Source organism: Petaurus breviceps, unplaced genomic scaffold (genome assembly GCF_028583685.1).
Source record: "Petaurus breviceps papuanus isolate PSGF00001 unplaced genomic scaffold, PetGlider_PUasm1.0 229, whole genome shotgun sequence".
Classification (NCBI taxonomy): Eukaryota; Metazoa; Chordata; class Mammalia; order Diprotodontia; family Petauridae; genus Petaurus; species Petaurus breviceps.
In genome coordinates, this window is record NW_027185903.1 from 28,772,783 (window position 1) to 28,794,559 (window position 21,777).

At 35.6% G+C, this 21,777-nt stretch overlaps 1 protein-coding gene across 1 annotated transcript in view; it reads right to left on the minus strand.

The window, feature by feature from the left end:
- ADAMTS6 (ADAM metallopeptidase with thrombospondin type 1 motif 6) overlaps window positions 1-21,777 on the minus strand; it is a 331,893-nt gene that overhangs the window by 293,004 nt on the left and 17,112 nt on the right. The window contains exons 4-6 of the mRNA XM_069096412.1: window positions 5,469-5,686; window positions 4,634-4,717; window positions 3,971-4,116 (exon numbers count right to left, since the gene is read on the minus strand). Coding sequence (XP_068952513.1) covers window positions 3,971-4,116; window positions 4,634-4,717; window positions 5,469-5,686 — 448 coding nt within the window. The remainder of the gene's footprint in view (window positions 1-3,970; window positions 4,117-4,633; window positions 4,718-5,468; window positions 5,687-21,777) is intronic.

The window sequence follows — 21,777 nt, forward strand, 5'->3', positions numbered from 1 at the left end:
AAAATTCTAACAATTAGAACTGTATGAAAATGCCTCAAGAGGTAGTGGTTTGCCCCTCCTTGGAGGTCTTTAGGCAGAGGCTGAATGATCTCAAGTGATCAGGGTAAATTACAGTAAGGGATCCCTTTGGTGTAGGAGACAGACTAAATGGCCACTGAGGTCCTTCCAACTTTCAAATTCTAAGAGTCTGTGCTATTCCAATTCATTCCCCATCTCCAATCTACCCTATTATACATAGTCAGGAAATCACCAACTAGTCATTTTAAATACATTTTTAACAAAAATAAGTCTTATTAAGCCAAGCCAAGCTTTAACACATAGCTAAATTATATAGCTGTTTAGCCTCCCCACCTAAAAAACACAAGTTGACTTTGGACATGCTGGCCAACTCAAAATACAGCATCATAAAAGTAAACAGGCTATGACCTTAGAAAGAGGATAAGTACCCTCCATTTTAATTAAAGATTTATTTTTAGCATCTTTATTTTAGAGATATATTTGCATTTGCTTTCCTTTTCATTAACAAATCATTTTTAAAAGGAAATACATTATTGCAACTGAATGAGTTAAGGGTTCCAAAACTTCAATTTTTATAAACATGTTATTGCTAATACCTTAAATATATAAATTATGTGTATTTCTTAATTTCCTGACCATAGGAAAAAATAATGATTCTAAAGTTTATCCCGTGGGTGAGCCAAGAAAATGTGTGTATTAGTCTGTTCATTCTAACTACTAAATGCTGAAGCAAACACACTTTAAGCTCCCTAAATCCTTTCTGAATTTGATGTTATAAATGGATTGCTTGAAGATTTCTGCCATGAACAAATTTGAAAATTGGTTTTGACTTTAAACTTGTGGTGGATATTTCCTGACTTCAGCTCATGTGGAAATTTTAAAAGTCAACAACTATATGTCAATTTCAGGCCCTATCCCTGAAAGCTCACTCACTCAAGACAACACTACCTGACAATTTACATTTGTTCATTACAGAGATATAAATAGCTAATGTGGTCATTTTAACTAAATGGCATTTCTCAAGAGTGCACGTACTTTAAAAAATAGCTATACTCTTCTAACTCCTTAAATTCCCCTTCTAGAATTTCAAGGACAGAGCATATTACTAATCATTTTCTAACTTAAACGATGGAATGGTATCGTAGTTTACATCAAAAGACATTATACTTTGCCCTGTGAAATAGGAATATTAACAATGGCACAAGAAGGTCCTCTAAACATAGTCTGTAAAATCCTTATAAATTATATAAAAATCATTATTTATATTTATTTTCCCATTAAAATTTTGCAAATTCTATGCACTCTTTAAAATTCCAAGCTACACAGTTGTCAGATAAGAGACTTCTATAGAAGAAATAGTGTATCCACTTGAAAATACTAATGGAGAAACTCTTTAGATTTCCATGATCTTAATTTTGAGAGAAAAATACTTCAAAATTCTTCATTGCTGCAGTAAAATTGTTCTCTTGTATGATTCTACAACTAGTCAGTGTGCAATTTGAAGGCTTTACGAACACACAAAAATGGTATTCAAGTTAAAACAAACAAAAACAATGAGGTATGAAACATTTCGTACTTTTAAACTTTAAAAAATACTAGAAAGAAATACTATCTTTTTAAGTAGTCAAAATTCCAAATGATTCTCTGCATAAAGCATTTAAATCCCTGGTACCAAATTTGACTCATATATTAATGTGTTCTGCCAGAACTCTTGACAAATACAGAGAGTGCCTTCTCCCTAGTGAGTTGACATTCCAAGGGAATATAACTCATGATCTTACCTCTATGAGGAGGGGCTTACAACCCTGGATATTCTAGTAAGTCATAAGAATGAATTTTCAGCATCAATGCATTCTCAGCTGTGGGGTTCACACCATTATCTTCACTAAAAGTAGAATTACTGATAAAACACGTTCAGTTTCACATACCAGAAATAAAGAAATGAAAGAGTCAGATCTGTTCCTGAGAAAGTTACAGCCCTACCTAAGAAGGAATGTTTCAAGAGCCATTGGTGCAATAGCTACAAGAGGGAAGCACTGAGAAGCCACCCTGTGCCCTGGTAATCAAGAGACCAGAATCCAAAATAGGCTGTAACCTATTCAAGGTTTTAAAAACAACAATTTCAAAGGGCACCCTCTCCCCCGTGACACCCAATGGGAAATTTTCCAGTACCCACCCACAATGGTCTAAGCACTCATCTCTGTGGGATCCTGCCCTCATTAAACCCTGAGACCATTTTCCAAACCAGTCTGGATCATCAGAAGAAATGTTTAAAAATTAAATTTGATGTTCAAGTACCAGACATCAAAGGCTATTGCTGGGAAGGAGCCACTCGGAGGAGCTCCCAGAGGCAAAGAAAAGCTCTGTAGAGATCAGAGAGAGAACTGAGCCAATTCAGGATAACAAGTTCAGACAGCTGTGTGTAACAGCCAGTGTAAGGGGTGGCGAACAGCACAGCTGTATTTGATTATTTGAATTCTTATAAATATTCACCCTTAGTGTAACTTCTGGTTATTTGATGCAAAAGACTAAATCATAAAATGCTGATACTTCATTGAAAGAGCGCTGAAATGTGAAGGGCACACAGGGGAAGTGTTTGTATATGTACGTGTGATAAACATACATACACACACCGTGTAAACATGCCTGAAGATTAATTTGCTGAAGGAATAGAATAGGCCTTTTCCTCTAGTGATTTCCCTGATATGTATTATATAAGTACATATGTGATATCTGACACCATGAATGCTATATCATTACAATGCCTGAAATTTCTTTTAAGGACAATTAGAACCAAAGAGACCACAGTGACAGTGATACCGAAGTTTATTAGGTCGATATATTGAGCCACAAATGCAAAAAGATTCATATGTAATGCTGTTTATGACATTTGGATTTAAAGAGGTGATTGAGGTGCATAAGAACATTTCCTGATTTATAATATCAAGTAACTGAAGTAAAAAAGAATTAAGCATAGGAATCAAAAACTCGGTTTTTTTTATCTCTGTTTTCCAACAATTAGCAGAGCAAACTTTCCAAATGCTGAGAGAATTCATTTGACTGGGTTTCAACATTTAGCACACCTTCTGGCTAACTATCGGCTACCCTTGGTTGTCTCTGGAGAGCAATGTAATCTGTGATAACTCCACAAGGAGAATCTATGTTAAATATGTCCTTGCAAATGAAAATGAATAAGGGAATCCTTGAAAGACACTGAATCTGGCCACATCAATATTGCTTACATTTTTGCTTTCAGTTTCCATTGTATGCAGATAAGAGGTTGGAAGAGGCAATTATCTTAAGATGATGTAAATATATTATTTCCATCTTATTTTAATTAGGAAATAATACAAAGTGATTCTATTTTGCCCAAGAGGTTAGCTGTTTAGTATACAATACAATAAACCTGATTCTTTGCATTCTCAGTGAGTTAGAACATTCTTAAGGGAAACATATAACTCCTCTATATTTACTATTTTTTTTCCTCATCACATTTTTTTAAATACCTTCGGAGTTGAGGGGTCAATGAGTTTTGTGACCAATGACAACCATTGCATTTGTTACCAAAATTTATTTTTTCTTTTGCTACTGGAAAGGAAGTCACAGGTTTACCTTTAAATGCATTTCATTCAACCATCAATTCAAAAACTTAATTGATCATATAGTTTCCTCCATTAAATAATTGTGAATCCTGACCTCATAAGAAGGAGGGTACACATTTATCAAATTTAAGTCAAATCATAAGGCTTTCTTTTCTCCTATTTGGTCAACATTTTTAACAGACTAATCCATTAATTTTCAATGGTTAAATAATAATAAATTATCTCTTTGCTCTCATTATGACACATCCATTTGATTATCTCATTCAAGCTTTAAGTAGAAGCAAATATAATAGCACTATAGAACACACACACACAACAATCAAAGGAAAAATACTTGCAACAAACCATACCTAGTAATAAGAACCGCATTATCGTGGTGGGCAATCCCATTTTCTGGAATGGTGTTTCCATCACTTTGGTGGGAGAGAATGGATTTCTGCCATTTACAGAAGCTATCGAGGGACTTGTCTGCATGGTGGTTTATCTCCAAGTTTGGCTGCAATACAACATGCATACCAGAAATGTTCCAAACAAATTACTAAGGTCAGTTGTTAAGCCTTTTGAAGACTAAAATGGGACTATAATTAGAAGCAGTGGTTTCTAGGAATAATCTCCTCTTGCCAATTTTTATCTCTGTAAAATCTGACCTAGAGTTCATCTAGTGTATTACAGAGCAGGCATTCTTCTCAGCTCCAGCTTTAGTGATTAGGTGAATACAAAAACTGAGATTATCTGCGTACCAAAGCAAACGGAACCATTAGTATAAATCTCTGCCACTCAAATGCTCAAACTTGCACTGATAACATTCAGCTAACATATGTAAACATATATCCCCAACATGACATAGAAGGAATATTCCTTTTAAGTAGTTTAATCTTGCTTAAAATAGTGAATGCTTAAAGGTGAGGTCCCTAGTCAAATACACCCTCCTAAAGTGAGAGTCTATGGCCATACACGGTACTGTAGCCTGGGTTTTAAGCCTTGAGGTCTTTGAAAGAGAGCTTTGGTCTTACCTGGTCTTCGGTGAGAACAATTAAACGAGCCACTATGATATTCACAACGTTTCCTAGGCTAGAATCCCGGTAAAGTTTGGCAACCTGACCTCCAGAAAATAAGAAAAGACAAAAAGTCAGACAAAAATCACTGGACCACTGATTGGAAGTTTTAAAGAAATGTGTAGAATTTTGTAATTTATCACAGTTCTTCAGGAAGCTAACTAGTAATATGAAGCATATCTAAAAAGGTATTTTAAAAACAGTATTCACTTCACTAATTAAACTCTATCCAACAATGTCTTGATGCAAGTGTTTTTTACAACCCCACCTAAAGAAATTCTTTACTGTAAAATTTTTGCAGTGGTCTTAAGCAATAACATTTAACTACCTATGTATAATTTTAAACATGACCATAATAGTAACAGTTGGCCTTTACCTAGCACTTTAAGGTTTGGAAAACACTTCACAGATATTGTAAAGAATCATTGGCTTATGTTCTCTTTAAACTAAAAACACTGAAACACAACTGAACAGAGACCACACAAAACTTTCCAACAACTGAATAATGACAACAGGAGTACTTTTCATTATCTTTGCAGAGAACAAAACATTCACTTTCCAATCGGTTCTTTCATGACCAGAGGAATATAACTTCCTTAAGGACAAGATCTTTCATTTTTGGCTTTGTGTTACTGTGCCTAGTACAGAGTAGGGACTAAGTAAATGCATTTTGAAATAAAATGAATCCACATTAGTCTAACGAAGTGTTTTCTTCACTTGGAATTTAAAATTTCCACCTTAAATTGTCTAGCCAAAAGAAAGAAATAAGAAAACAAAGAGGGATAAAACTTACAATATTCATTACACTCAAAATGTAATGTTCAATATCTTTGCGCCCATGGTAGCCCACCATCATTTTGTCTGCCACAACCAACGTCTCCACAAATCGCTCAGTGCTGACAGATCTCTTCTGTCTGAGATGGCTGCTTAAAGTGTCATTAATTGGGAGGGAAGCTGGACGATCAGAAGTATCATTCAACCACCAAGGTTTGCTGTTTCTTGGGAGGTCTTCTAGGAATCAAAATAATTAACCACTTCAGATGCGTTCACTAGTAAAGCCTTTTAAAATACAGCTGTTTTATTGCTGATATGCTCCCCTCAAAGCTTCTACAGATATCCAGGTTCTTCAGGGTTTGGGGAGTGTGCTGAGAGATGAGAAAAGCATGGAAATAAAGCATTTTTGAATGATATTGGGATTTCTCAAAATGCTTATGTTCCCAAACAAAAATATTTTGAATTTTTAAATTCAGTGCTGTTGCTAATGTAAACATTAAGCTAAATTTTATAGAGATAAGAATGACTAATTCAAGGACATTTTCTGATATTGCTCCCTATTTACTGCCCCCAGATAGTGAATATTTTATAATGATATCAGATACTTTAAGATCCCAGCTGGGGTGGGAGAAGTGTGTGGGGGGGGGACAAGACATTTATAACAAGATGTTTAGGGAGTCCACTTAAACTTTATCTTGATGTGAACAGGAAGGTTCATTTAGCTTTCAGATTATACAACTCTCCTCCTGAAGAACCACAGCATGATCAGTGGTGCTGATGGCAGCACAGATCTATCTAGTGAACTCTAATTATAATGCTTCACTTGAACCCATTTAATTAGACAAAGCCATACTATCGCTCACTAGACATTACAACTAGGAAAATGCTACAGGTCTGAGAATGGTTTTTCCCAGTCTTGCAGTGTATGGAGTGTGTGCATATAATGGTGGGGAGGAGGGGAAGGGGAGTTTTACAACTAATTATTGTTCCCCACAGCCCCAGGGGTCAGTAGCAGAGGGGGAGACATAGCAGTAGTGAGAGAATGAAAGAATCTTGATTCTAGATCCAGGTTCCCCACTCACTTTTATCCACATTTTCAGTCAATAATGTAAAAGCTTATGAGTGGGAGTAATTAACTTCACCTTTGCTTTAAAAAACATTTGCTCCTTAGAGACTAAAGGGACATTTTTAGGGAAAAATAGAACAATGCTGTTTGCACACACTTGGCTCATCAAAACCCATCTCTGTGTGTACTAAGGGAGGTCAGAGGGCTTCTTCCTGCCTCAACTTTTGTATCTATAGAATGGGCCAGGAAACCTGTCTCACACTCCACATACTGAGAGATTTTGTAAGGAAAAGTCAGATTGATACACATGATGCATGTGCAGTTCCCTGGGTATGGGAAAGGGGGGAGGAGAGAAAAAGGTTCCCAGCCTTCACTTTTCTATATCTAGCTTCATCCATTCCCAATTTAATAAGATTATATGTTATTAACTTAAGACCATTATATATGGACAATGAAAACCCTGTAATCAATCTAACTTTAGGCTCACTGCTAGAACACAGGGTTTTCTTTTCTTTTTATGCTTTTAAAGGTCTCTAAGGAAGACCTAAATTATTTTACCCCAGTGACAATCTGGAAGTACTTCCTTGTGTCCAGCCAAAATCTCTTCCACTTTAATACCATTTTTTTCTTACTCAGTCTTTGGTAAACATAGAAAATGACCATCAAATTCCTTGTAAAAACCTTGTATGTAACTGCAGACAGTAACTCAGTCACCTCTTGGCCATCCCTAGACTAAGCAACAACAAATCCTTTCATCTCTTCTCCTATGGCTATATTTTTATACCTGTGGTTTCATTTTGGCTTCTCCTCTCTTTCTACTTTATAGTCTCTACCCCCTTCCATTTTCCCTCTACTGCTATATCTCCCCTCTGCTACTCACCCCTGGGGCTGTGGAGAACAAATAATTAGTTGTAAAAAAAGTAATATGTTTTAAAGTACTATTAACAAAATTAGATATGATGCTCTCTTAAGAATTTAAGGCAGAGTACAACAGAAAGACTACTTCCAGTCAATATTTTATGATTCTGTCACACACACACACACACACACACACACACAATTTGATAAAGAACTGGGGAAATAATTTCATCCAACTCCTTTAATTTACAGAAGAGAAAAGAGTATTCATTTTAGCATATGTTCAGTGATGACCACTTATATACCTCCTCCCCTTAATCCACCAAGCATCTACTCTTCTAAATTCATGTCTAGCTAGTCTTTCACTAGCCTATTCCTGCCAACTATTATGGTTAGCATCTCCTGGTCCCTCTACCTCAGGAGTTTCACCCTCTGGATCAACCTTCCAGAGTCTTCTATGCTGACAGTAAAGAAAAATTGTCTTTTTCCTTGCAGGTAATGGGAGCCTCAGCTGCACATTCTTGAACACAAACTTAATTAGCCTAGTTTAGGGCCATTACTCATCCTTGGTTACATTCTTAAATTAACTGAATGATGCCAGACTCCTGATTCCTTCCCTCTGACAACAGTCAAACACAGATCAATGGAACACAATGACAGGCAACAGAAGGTATAAAAGAAATATCACTAAGTTTGGAGTCAGAGGACCTCGGTTCAAATCCTAGCTTGTTACTTACTGTGGGTATGACATTTAAATGCCATTTAATCCATGCTGCAAGTTAGTGATCTGTAAAATTAAGGGATAGGTCTCAATGACCTATGATGATCCTTCCAGCAATATATCTATGATCCTCTGACTTTCCTAAACCACTTCCATTGGGATAGACCCCAGGGAAGAAATACTGGGGATCTCAGACCACTATGGAGAGGGTACTTCTTAGGTTTGAAAGTCTTGCATGACATCTGTCAAAAACTTCACACAACTTTCACCCTGCAATAACTTGCTCTGATAAGTAAGGACAAAGGTCCAGACCAAGAGCAGATCCCCTGGGTAAAGATGGCTATGCAATAAACAAGCCATGGGAATCAGCTTCTCCCTAAACTTCTGCAATCAATTATGAAACACTATTCAAATGCATCCTCATCCCATTAAGAATAATGAGAAAAGAAGCAAGAATGGAAACTTTTTTTAAAGCAGTCCCTGGTTTCCCATGCCTATGGTACTTTATTTTTCCCTTCTTGGAACAGAAAAATTAGTGTTAAATGCTTTTAAACTATTATCCAATAAAGAACCTGTACAAGGTAAAAGATCTTGAGACAGAAGTATAACAGTGGAGGGAATGTTCTATTTGGAGGCAGGGGAACATGATTCAAATCCTGGCTCTGTCACTTTATCCATAAAACCCTGGGTGAATCACTTCTTTGACCTTCAATTTCCTCATTTGTAAAATTGGGGGACTGGGTTAGATACTCTTTAAGGTCCCTTCTAACTATAAATATAAATCTATAATTTTATGCCCTAAGTAATAACCTTCTTCCAAAACCCCAGGTAAAGCATCAATGACCATATTGGAAAAAAATATCGACTGGTAAATTAAATTTGAAAGCAAGTACATAAAAATTAATATGCAAATTAATTCTCAAAAGCAGTTTTAAAAAAATAAAACATGAAGCAAAAACCAGGGAAAATGCAAAACATTGTCCAACATCTAAAATATATTGATAAAACCAGCAAACAATAGGATCAAGAAAATTTGGCAATGATCAATAAATAATGAAAATTGAAGAATACAGGAAGCAACAGAACTAACAAGCTGCTAATAAATACGCAAGACAAAGTTAAAGATTTGGAAGACAAAGTAAGAAGTAGAAAAATTAGATTAAATGGGAATCTAAAATATACTGAAGAAAAAATAAAGATAAATGCTAATTTAGGGACCTAATTAGGAAAAAATTTTCCACCATGATTTAGATTAGTCAATACTATTCAAGTATAAAGACACCAGCAAGAAGAAATCCTAACATTGATTCACTAAAACACATAAATCATAGAACTAGAGAATTATAAAAACAAAGAAAACTCTGAATCAAAGAAGAAAAAGTCACATTAAAGAAATACAATTTAGAGTAATGTCAACTTTTTCAAAAGCAAAGGAAAAACATCAACAATGAACAAAAATGTATTAAAGCCTTTAAAAAAAATCAGAGACCAAAAATTACATAGCCTGCAAACATGATCATATTATGTAAAACAGAAGAACTCACTCAAAAAAAAAAAAAACAAGACCTGGAAAAACGCATCAACAAAAACCCACAACTAAAGAGATCCTATAATTAATAGAAGAAGAAATTCAAACTGATTAAACAGTAAACCTGCTATTACCTTTAAGGTTTGACACAAATATAGAGTTAAGAATATGGTATGCAATCTTTCTAACTGTACTAGATATAACACTAAACCAGAGTTCAGGATAAAAATGTATATCTAATGATCAATACAAAAGAGATACATTTTTTAACAAAAGGTCAATTTCTACTATTAAAACATAGGTGAGAAACATTAAAAAAAAGAAAGAATTAATATCAAAGGCAACACTCCTCTGTCTAGACTAAGAAGGGGGTTAAATCTCAGGGAAATATAATTAACAGTTTCAAAACAGAACTATAACCCATGTTACTAATTGTTTAAATGGTTACAGAAGATTAAGAGAGACTGCATTCGCTTTAGACAACACTAATATCAATAAGAAGAGAATGATAGAAGGGTGGCTAGGTGGTGCAGTGAGTAAAACGCCGTCCAGGAGGACTGAGTTTGGTTCTGGCCTCAGACACTTAACACCCACACAAAAATACTAGTTGTGTAACCTTGGGCAAGTTACTTAACCCCAAATGCCCTCCAAAAAGAAAAAAAAATAGAGAATGATAGAAAATAAATTGTGCATATTACTTATAGCAACAAGAATGAATGGTCTGAATTTTATCAAAAGAACAAGAGTTATAAAATAGCTGCAAATCTACTTGGGAAAATTGGTTGTCAGTTTCGCAGGAAAGAGATTTAGCCCCACATGCAAATAACCCATTGAATTCTAGCTGCATATGAGATATAAATATATTTTTAACCATAAAAAATTGAGGTAAAGTGGAATAATATGGAATAAAGCTGTACAAAAGGAAAAGAACATTTGGCATTTTTTGCAAGTCACTAAATGGAAGGAATTATAGGATAAGACATGCCTAACCACTGAAAGAAAAGATTTCTTACAACAAAAAATATATAATTGAGATTAAAATGATAGAATAGGAAAATATTTATAGTAAATGTAGCATTAAAAACTTGAAATCTAAAATATATAAGAAACTATTAATAATCCTCAGTCCACAATGAATAATCAAACAATGTAAATGTTTTTCAAAGGAAGAAACACAAACTGTTAATAATCACTTGAAAAACTCCCCAACTTTACTCATAATCAAAAAGACTCAAACTAAATCAACTTTCAGGTACCACTTGATATTCAACAAATTAGCAGGAATAAAGGCAATGAAGCTCAATGTTGTAGAAATAAAAACAGAATATTCCTGGAGAGGCATCTGGCCAAACACAGTAAAAGTTACAAAAATAATCATACCTTTAGTCCAATAGGCTGGAGGGAAGGGGAAAAAGGGGAGGAACATATTTTGAAGCATTATAAAAAAAATAAATTGTCATTTGAGCAGATATTTTCCTAGCAGCAATATATGTAAATGCAAAATTTAGAAACAACCAAAATTTCTAATGATAAGGGAATTGTTAAATAAATTGTGTTTCATTAAAGTGATGTAATAGCATAATGAAAGACTGAGTATAAGGAATTAGTTAAGATCTAAAAAAAATTTTATAAAAATAATTCAAAACAAAACAAAGCAGAAGCAAAAGAATGGAGGAAACACTATAACCATATAAGGGGAAACATAAATGAGAAAGAATGGACAAAGAAATGTGCTAAAGACTTAAAAGGAAAGACTAAAAAAATTGACACTTTAAGCTTTGAAATGAATTACTCAACACATATTCATTAAGTATCTATTGTTTGCTAGGCACAGGATTTTTTAACACAGAACCAGGTTCTGCCTCAAGGAGCTTGTATTCTACTAGAGGGATACAATATTGTTCATAGATAAGTAAATAAAATATATGCCCCCAAAAAAGTAATTTAGAGGAGACAAACAATTGGAGGAATAAAGAAAGGTCCTTCGTAGGAGGTATCCCTTGAGTTGAGCCTTAAAGTAGGTTAAGGGGTTTTGAGCAGCAAGATAGTATGGGGGAAGATTTCAGGCAAGGGAGATGGTCTGAGTGAAATCATATAGAAAAGAGATAGAATATGAATAATTATGAGGCAAGTTAAGTTGGTTGTATTGTTGTTTAGTTTTAAGCCCTTAATAAACCAATAAAACATTTTTTTTAAAAAGATCGGACCACCAAAGTCAAGGCATTCCTACCATTAGAAAATGTTATAGAATAGCTGCCTTCATTGGAAAAGGCTGTCATTTGATAAAGGCACACAACCAAACTACATTGCTATAGTAGTAACCCTCATTCTACTATGTGTCTATGTACCATATTTCTTTGGGCCTACTATTCTAACAATGGTGGCTGCTACTATTCTTTCTTTCTTTTTTTTTTCAACCAGTCATCACTGTCACAAATACTCCTGAGGGAGGTACGATTTTCACTGCATGCATAGAAATGCGAGTGAAGGAAAATGGTGCAATGGATAGAACACTGGACCTGGCTCCAATTAGGAAGACCTGAGTTCAAATCCAGTATTAGACTTTTAATAGCTGAGTGACCCTGGACAAGTCATCTCAGTTTTCTCATCTGTAAAATGTGAATAATGGGCACCTGCTTCTTAAGGCTGTTGTGAGGAAAAAATGAAATAATGTTTGCAAAGCATTTTGCAAATTTTAAAGTGCTATATAAATGCAAATTTTTACTATTATTATTATTTCCTTTGTTGCTCATGCCTGCCTTAATCTGTACTGCTTTAACTTCCTTTTGATTTATTTTTTTTTATTTCAATCAATAATAATCTGCCTAATCTCTATCCTTCCTGACCCTAACCCCCATTAAGGAAAAAAAATAAAAGAAAAAAAACTCCTTGCTAAAAACATGCATAATCAAGTAAAACAAATTTCCACATTGGCCACATCAAAAAAAAAAGTCTCAGTCTGCACTCTGAGTTCATCACCCCTCTGTCTAGATTAACTCAGCCTAAGAATTCATTAGCTATTTTCATGGCACAACACATTCCCAACTAATTTTCAGTTTGCAATTTAATTAAAACAGAATTACAACATTTCTGAACAAGAGAGGCCCTCAGAAGTCAGCTCCTCCAACCTGTACTTAGAGCAGACACTCCTTCTACCATCTCCCAGACAAACTGTCCTCTAGTCTCCACACACAGACTCCTGAGGCTCCTCATGCCACTTCTGGACAACCCTCACAGTTAGGAAGTTTTTTTAACACTAAATCTAAATCTCTCTCCAACCTCTCTACCCATTGCTCTCCGTTCTGTCCTCTGGGCAAAACTAAGCAAATCTAATCCTTCTTGCACAGGACAGCCCTTCAAATACTTGAAGACAACCATCACATCCTCTCTAAGTACTCTCCTCTTCAAAGCTAAACATTACCAGTTCTTTCAAATAATTATTGTATGGTATGGTTTTCCAGACTGGTTAAACTCCATCAGTCAGTCAATACGCATTTATTAAGCTCTTTAAGATGTGCCAGGCATACTGAGGTAATTTGGGGAATTAAAAGAAAAAGGAAAAATATAGTCTCTGCCCTCAAGGAGATCATATTCTATTGGGTAACAGTGTGCAAAAAAAAAAAGTACATACAAAATATATACCAGTGGGGATTTAGGCAGAAGGTGGGATTTAAGCTGAGTCTTGAAAAAAGCCAGAAAGCAGAGATGAGAAAGAAGAAAGAGCATCCCAGTTGAGGGAAGTAAAGTACAAGAAGACTGGGAAGGCAGAGAGGTATCAAATTGTGAAAGCTTTTAAATACCATACAGAGGATTTTATGTTTGATCCTGGAGGTGCACTGTATCTCATCAATGTCCTTCCTAAAGTGTTGCACCCAGAATGGAACGCAATAGTGTAGATGTCTAACCAGGTCAGGAAACAGCAGGACTACATATAGTCTCTCTTGCATTTTTCATACAGGAGCTGCTACTGAACCACATCTGCTTTATCTTATACTTGTAAGTTGAATGTTTTAACTTAAGTATATGACTTAATATTTGTCCCTATGAAGTTTAATCTTGTTGGTTTTGGCTCATCCTTAGTCTATCAAAATCCTTTTGAACCTTGATTCCTAAAACACCAGTTACAATTCCTATCTTTAAGTCATTCACAAGTTTGATAAACATTCCTTTCAAGTCACTGATAAAAATGTTGACTAGGGCAGGACCAAGTACAGAGGCCTGAAACACGCTACTAGCAACCTCTTTCCAGGACTCATAAATTCATCCACATTGAATTAGTTCATTCAGCCAGTGTTGTGTCTAGAACAGTATGGTTTCCAGCCAAGACATGAGAGCCTGACCTAGAACGGTGGCCTTATGAGTGGAGATATTGGGATGGATGCAAGAGATCCTACTTCTACAACTGGACCTGGCAACAGATGAAACATGGGGAGTCAAGGAAAGGGGAGAATCAAAGATGACTCCAAAGCTATGAACCTGAGTGACTGGGAAGATGGTGATAACCTTAATAGAAATAGAGTGTCTCAGGTGTTCTGAGGGAGAGAAGATGAGTTACACTTTGGTCATGATGAATGAAAGATGCCAAGAGAATATCCAAGTAGAAATGTCTAATAGATAGTTGATGATGTGGCCCTGGAGTTCAAGGTAGATATTAAGGTTATTTATCTATAGCTTTGGGAATCATCTGTATATAGAAATGATAACTGAACACATGGGAGAAAATGAGACTACCAAAGGAAGAAGAGAAAAGATACAAGAAAAGGGCTCAGGACACAACTTTTTTAGTGGGTTGGGACGGGGATCCTACGTACTCTTAGCAACTGGGAAATGCATGTTGATCCATCAAAGAAGACTGGGAGAGAGCAATGTCACCCAAGCCAAGGGAAGAGAGTATGTCCAGGAGAAGGGAGGAATTAGCCGTGTCAAAGCTATAGAAAGGTCAAGGAAGGTGGGAGCTAAGTCTAGCTTATCAATTCTTGCAGCTAAGAAATCACTGGACACCTCTGAGAGTCCAATTTCCTTAGAGTTTTGGGCTCAGAATTCAGAAGATAAGGGGCTAAGAAGTCAGTGAGTGAGGAAGTAGGAGCAAGTTTAGACAAATTTTTCTAGAGGACTGATAATGAAAGGGAGAAATACAGGACCATAGCTTGAGGGCAGAGCAGGGTCAAGTGAAGGTTTTTTAAAACGTTTTAGGACACCAGTGAAGGAACTGGTAGACAGAGAGAACTTGAAGATGAGACAATTCCTATACTGAAAGTAAAGCGCACAAAGGTAGGTCTTTTTTTTTTTTTTGGGTTGGGGTTTTTTTTTTTTTGCCTTTTGGAGGGCAATTGGGGTTAAGTAACTTGCCCAAGGTTACACGGCTAGTTTTTTTTGTGTGGGTCTTAAGTGTCCTCAGGTCCTCCTGACTCCGGGCTGGCGCTTTACTCACTGCGCCACCTAGCCGCCCCGGTAGGTCTTAAAAAGAGAAAAGAAGATTTTTGGAATAGACACTATGGAGAACATAAGGAGAGTAAACCCAGGAAAGAATAAAAGAATCTCCTTAAAGCAATAATGCCCCAAGTGAAATTAGCTAACACAAGTTTATAATGGCTCGTTGGCACTCTTGTATGACTTCATTCAGTAACTCAAGAGAGATGCCCTCTTTTTGTAACCAGGAATATTTTTTTCTGTGTCTATAGATTTAAACTTTTTTAAAAGCAGTTAAATTATCTCTATTTTGTTGCCTATATTGATCTCCAATCAATGGACCAGATCTATGACTTCCCTGGTATAAAGAACTTGAAAGGAACTCACTCTTCCAATGCAAGTTGAGAGACTTGTTTTGTTCACATTTGGTCACTGTATTTTAATATAAATGGTTTCCTTTGTAATCTCATGTATATTATCTTACACATTACAAATATTATTCTTAGGCAGGCTCCATAGGTTTCACCAAATATCCAAAGGGATCCATGACCCAAAAAAGGTTAAGAACCCTGGTGAAAGGCACCTAAGATTGGCACCTAAAATCAGTGATATCAAACTCAAATAGGAATGGGGCCTCTAAGCAGTACATAGGATTCCCGTGGACTGCATATTAACTTAAAAAACTCCACAGTAGCTTCTACTTCTAGTGAACACCAAATGGCGGACAACGCCAGTGCTGCAGGAGGTGCAGGAGTGGGTTCCTGTCACTAAGCGGGGCCGGCTAGTCAAGGACATGAAGATCAAGTCTTTGGAAGAGATCTATCTTTTCTCCCTTCCTATCAAGGAGTCTGAATCATAGATTTCATCCTGGGATCTTCATTGAAAGATGAGGTTCTGAAGATCATTCCTGTTCAGAAACAAACTAGAGCTGGACAACGTACCAGGTTCAAGGCTTTTGTGGCCATTGGTGACTACAATGGCCATGTTGGTCTGGGTGTCAAGTGCTCCAAGGAAGTGGCCCCAGATATTCGTGGTGCTATCATTCTGGCCAAGCTGTCCATCGTTCCTGTGAGACGTGGCTACTGGGGGAACAAGACTGGCAAGCCTCACACAGTACCCTGCAAGGTCACTGGGCGATGTGGGTCGGTTCTGGTGTGCCTGATCCCCTCCCCTAGAGGTACTGGCATTGTCTCAGCTGCTGTGCCTAAGAAGCTGCTGATGATAGCTGGAATTGATGACTGCCACACTTCTGCGAGAGGCTGTACTGCCACTCTGGGCAACTTTGCTAGAGCTACCTTTGATGCCATCTCTAAAACATATAGCTATCTAACCCCAGACCTGTGGAAGGAGACTGTGTTCACTAAGTCTCCTTATCAGGAATTCACCGACCATCTTGTGAAGACTCACACTCGAGTATCTGTCCAGAGGACCCAGGCAGCTGCTGTGGAAACCACATAGATGTTTTTTTTATAAACAAATAAATTGAACTATGCCTGCTAAGAAAAAAAAAAAAAAACTCCACACCAGCATTACCTAGGTTCTATCATGGTTTTATTTATCATATTAAATGTTTCCCAACTACATTTTACTCTGGTTCAGGCTGCACTCTGGAGTCCCAAACAGTATATTTGACACCTCTGTTAAATCACCAAGAGGTTTAATAATAGCTAATATTTATAAAGAACTTACTATGTATCAGGCACTGTATAATTATTATCTCACTTGATCCTCACAACAGCCCTTTGAGGTGGGTGCTATTATTATCCCCATTTTACAGATGAAGAAACTGAGGCAAGCAGCAATTAACAGACTTGCCTAGGATCACACAGCTAGTAACTTGTGGGGCTGAATTTGTACTCAGATCTTCCTGACTCCAGGCTCAGGGGGCTCTATCCACTTCCCCCACTCCCTGCAGATTAATTTTACCTAAAAGGAATATTTACTAGTCAACAGACTCTTAACATATCATTCAAAATATGTAACCAAATGTTATCAATGGATATTTTTTTTTAAAAAGCTAAAGGTCCTGAAATCTCAGACGGGCTTGGGAAGGAACCCAAGAACAAACATGTATAAATTATTTGTTTTCTGCTAATTTGTTTGTTTCTACTCCATTAAATTCTCAGGATTTTGTGTAACATTTTTTTCCTTGCTTTATATGTTTATTTGGCTATTTGTCTTTGCCAAGAAGTTTACAATAAAAAGTTTTTTTTAATGTTGAAAACTGCATTAACTTTTGAGCTGAAAGCAACAAAATACAGATCATGAAGGGCATTGACAGTATCTCTGGATCAGACTCAAACATCCCTGCACCAAACAAAATGAGAATGTCCCAGGCCAAACTGGTCCATATTCACGCATATTTTTGGAAGGAGTTTTGTCTGAGTTTAGGTTAAGTCATATACATTCAACAAGCAGAGTTCTCTAATTGAATAAGATATGGATAATGTGCACCATTTATCTTGGGGTGGGACTAAGACTTAAAACTATTTGGCTATAGAAAGGTGAAAATTCATGTAGTATCTTTGGAGTCTGTAATTGATTTTCAGGCTGTTACTTTAATGAAAAAAAGGTCTGCATACTAAAATCTGGGAAGGAGAATTGCTATTTCATGTGATCTTGGTCTGCTAACTTTTTATTTGTCAGGAGTTAAACTGTTTTGTGACCTGGAATTTTAAATTTTTGATGTATTTTTTTCTTTTAAAATAGAAGTGATAAATATAGGCTTCAAAGCATAAAATTACTTTACTCACAAAATTTTGGGATGGGAACATGGAGCAAAAAAATGAGAAATTGGAATTCTCATCAGAAGTTGGTGGATAGGTTTTGAGTGGGAGGGAAACATGAATGGAAGTGAGCAAAGAGTGAGAAAATGTATGTATAGAACGCAATTAGGGTCTTCTTATTAAATGATGTGAGTTAGCAATGAAGCATTTAGACTCTCACTTTATTTTATTTTATCTTTTAGGTTTTAGGAATATCTCTTGCTTTTACATCACAATTAATTACAGATATACAATTTCTAACTCAGTGGTCTTCCTCAAAGAAGTTTAACAAAATCAAAATTAAACAGTTTAACAAAATTAAACAGTTTAACAAAATCAAAAGCAATTGCTTCTGACAGGGTATACAACACTACATACCAATGTTCCCCACCTCTCAAAAGAAAGGAAGCTACCTTTCCTCTCATCTCTTCCACCACAGGGCAGAATGGTATAGTAAAGAGAGTCCTAGGATTAGAGCCAAGAAGACCTGAGTTTGAATCCTGTCTCAGTCATTTATTATGTGACCCTGGACAAGTCTCTTAACGTTTCTCAGCCTCAGTTTCCTCATCTATAAAATGGATATAATAATAGCATCTATCTAACTGTGATGTTGTAAGGATCACATGAGATGATACACATAAAGGGCTTTGCAAACCTTAAAGAGCAATATCAGTGGTGGCTATTATTATTATTATTATTCTCCAGAGCTAAGACTGCTTATTATAATTAAACAGCATTAGGCTTTGTTTTATTGTTCTTTTCAAGTACATTTTTAGAGTCTCTATGTATACTGGGTTTGTTTGGTTTTTTTTTTTTTGGTTCTGCTCACTTCACAAAAATCAGTTCATATATTCTTCATATTTGTAATTTCTTATGGTGCAAAAATATTTTATTACATTTGCATAACACAGTTTTTTTCAGCCTTTCCCCAATTATGGGGCACCCATTTTGTTTCTAGAACTTGGCTACAACAAAAAGTATTAGTATTCATTTTGGAAATCCAAATAGTACAAACATAATCATTTCAGTCATGTGTTCAACAAATATTTACTAAACATTTTCTATATACGGTCAAATTGGAAGTCCAGAAAAAAGATTATCAAAGATAGAAATATGATATGCCTACTAGATGTCTTTGAAAGTTTTTTTTTTTTTATCAAGGGCTATTGAGGGTATTTAAGAACTGTAAATAATCCTTAATGCTGGGATTTTCAACTTTGGGGAAGTATGATAGCTTATACTACTAGTTTAATTTCCTGACACTCCCCATAACTTCTTAAAAAATGAAGTAAGATAGGTAGTACATATATGTATGTGTATCTGTGTATATATACATACACATTTTTTATATTAAAGCTAATAATTTTGAAAAAGCCTTTAGAGAAACAGACTTGTAGAAACAAGGTTGAGAGTCACCATTAATGAATCAGGCTAAATGACACCTTAATTCCAATTATGTTTCACATAAAGCCTAACAGTTAGGATGCTGACTGCTCAAATGAAATAGCTGTAGGACCTTGGCTTTTCTCTCTCTGTCCTAGCCAGAGTCAAGGCATACTTGTGGGGCCTCCTCACTCTCCTTCTGCTCTCCCTTGTGTACTCCTAGAGGTGTAAGGTCAACAGTGTCCAGTAAGAAGTCTAAAAGAGGCCAGACATGGCAAAGTAAGAATACAAAAATAGTCATACCCTTTGACCTAATTATTCTATTGTTGGGAATGTACCATGAAATCACTGTCAAAACAAACAAACAAAAAAGACTTATATGTTAAAAGGTTGTCATACCAGCATAACTTGTAATTGCAAAAAACCCTGAAAACAACGTAAATTCCAACAATAGAGGAATGGCTAAATAAATCTGTAATATAATGGGAAAGTACAGTGCAATTAAGACTATGAAATTATAAAGAGATCCGGAATGTCCTTTAAATATGATGGGATGAAGGGAAAAAAATAGAACCTGAAGAATGGAGTTCAACCAACTAGAGTCAGATAAGAGGAAAAATGAATAAGAATAAATGTGCAAAAAATACTGATGGGTACTTAGTGGGAGTGACTAAAAGCTTAAGATGCTCGAAGCTTTGAAATTTCTATATTAAGGAAAAAATAGGAATGGGGGGGAACAGTATTTCTAGAATCCAAATTATACAACAAAGCAATAATCATCAAAATAATTTGGTACCAGTTTTTTAAAAAAGAAAAGTATATTAAGGCAAATGACTAGATAAAGAAGAATTAGAAACAATTTGACTTAATAAACAAGCAATTGATAAATCCAAGGACATAAGTTACTTTTGAACTCTATTTTTGATATGTATTACTGGAAAATGTGGCAAGTGATTTGGCAGAAACTAAGTTTATACCAATTTCTTATACTACATACCACAAAAAGATTACAATGAGTATCTGAACTGAATACTACAGGTCACACCATTAAAAAAAAATTAGAAGAGAAAAAGATTAGGCAACTTTCACAGGTATGTCTAAGGAAAAGTTCTTTTATACAAAAAGGATTAAAAGCAATTACAAAAGATGAAAAAGATCATTGCAATTATATGTAATTGAAAGGCTTCTGCATGAACAAAATAAATGCCATGTGGGGGGAAAAATCTTTGCATCAAATATCTCTGTTAAGTATCTGATTACCAAGATACACAGCAAACTGAAACAAATATATAAGGTCAAAAGCATTTTCCTAATAGATAAAGGGGTCAAAAGATATGAACATTTATCAAAAGAATTGCCAACTATTAACAACCATAGGAACAAATTCCCCAAAGCACTAAGAAGATAAAAACTGCCTAAAATAACTCTGAGGTTTCACCTCCCATTCAGCAAATTGGCAAAGATGATCAAAAAAGGCAGGGAATAGTCAAACTGTTTGAGGGATTGTGAAAAGACATGAATGCATTGGTAGTGTAGCTCTGAATTAGTCCAATTGTTCTGGAATTTGAAGTTAAGCTAAGAAAGTGACTAAACTGACCATACTCTTTGATCCAGAGAATCTATTGCTAAAAATATATGCCAAGGGGGTCAAAGAGAAACCATAAGGGAATATTACTGTGCTGTAAGAAATCATAGGCATGTAAAATACAGAAACATGAGAAGACTTATATGAACTGATGAAAAGTCAAGTAAGCAGAACCAAGAAAACTCTTATGTGTATATGCATCTAACTATAGCACTGCAAATGGAAAGAACAACAAATTTAATGAAACTGTGTAATTGTATCAATTTTTCCACTGAGATGAGAAAATTCATGTTCCTCCCTTCTTTGCAGAGGTGAAGTCATGTGTGTGTTGAACAAAGTAAACACTGTTGGATTCAGTTGAGGTATCAGTTAGTTTTTCTGAATTGCTTCAGTCTATTTTATTCTTTTTATAATAAATGGCTGTCTGGGCTTGGTGGGTGAAGGATATGTTTGGAAATGAAGGTGATATAAAAACAAAAGATAAAAAAAATTTTAAGAAATGTTTTCATTCATATGTAAGTAATTTCTAAAGGTTTTATTGATTATAGCGATCTTGTTTTTAAAGAAATATTTAATTAAAAAATTTAAAAGGGGTTCCTGGATCACTTTCATGGTTTTCTTTGCTATTGTCATTGCCTTGAACCACCTGAACTTCTAGATTCCCTTTCTTGACCTCTCACCATAACAGCATTATAGCATTACCTTAGTAGCTGTCAGTATAAAAAGCCCAGTTCAACTTCTTATAAGCCATCCAACCTACAATCTTACCCTACACCCTCCAGATAGTACTACTCCTTCAAGATAACTTCTTCCTATAGTAAAATTTCCTCCAACGCATCTCTGAGACCACAGTCTCTAATTTTCTCCCTTTGGGAAAAGGCTTTTGAGAAACTAAAGCCATTTAGTTTCCCCTCTAAAAAATGTGGGTAAACCAGACCTTCAGAGGTTTTCTGGGATATCAGAAAAAACAAATGGCTTTCTCTATTATCATTAGCTGAATTCGAATGTAACCA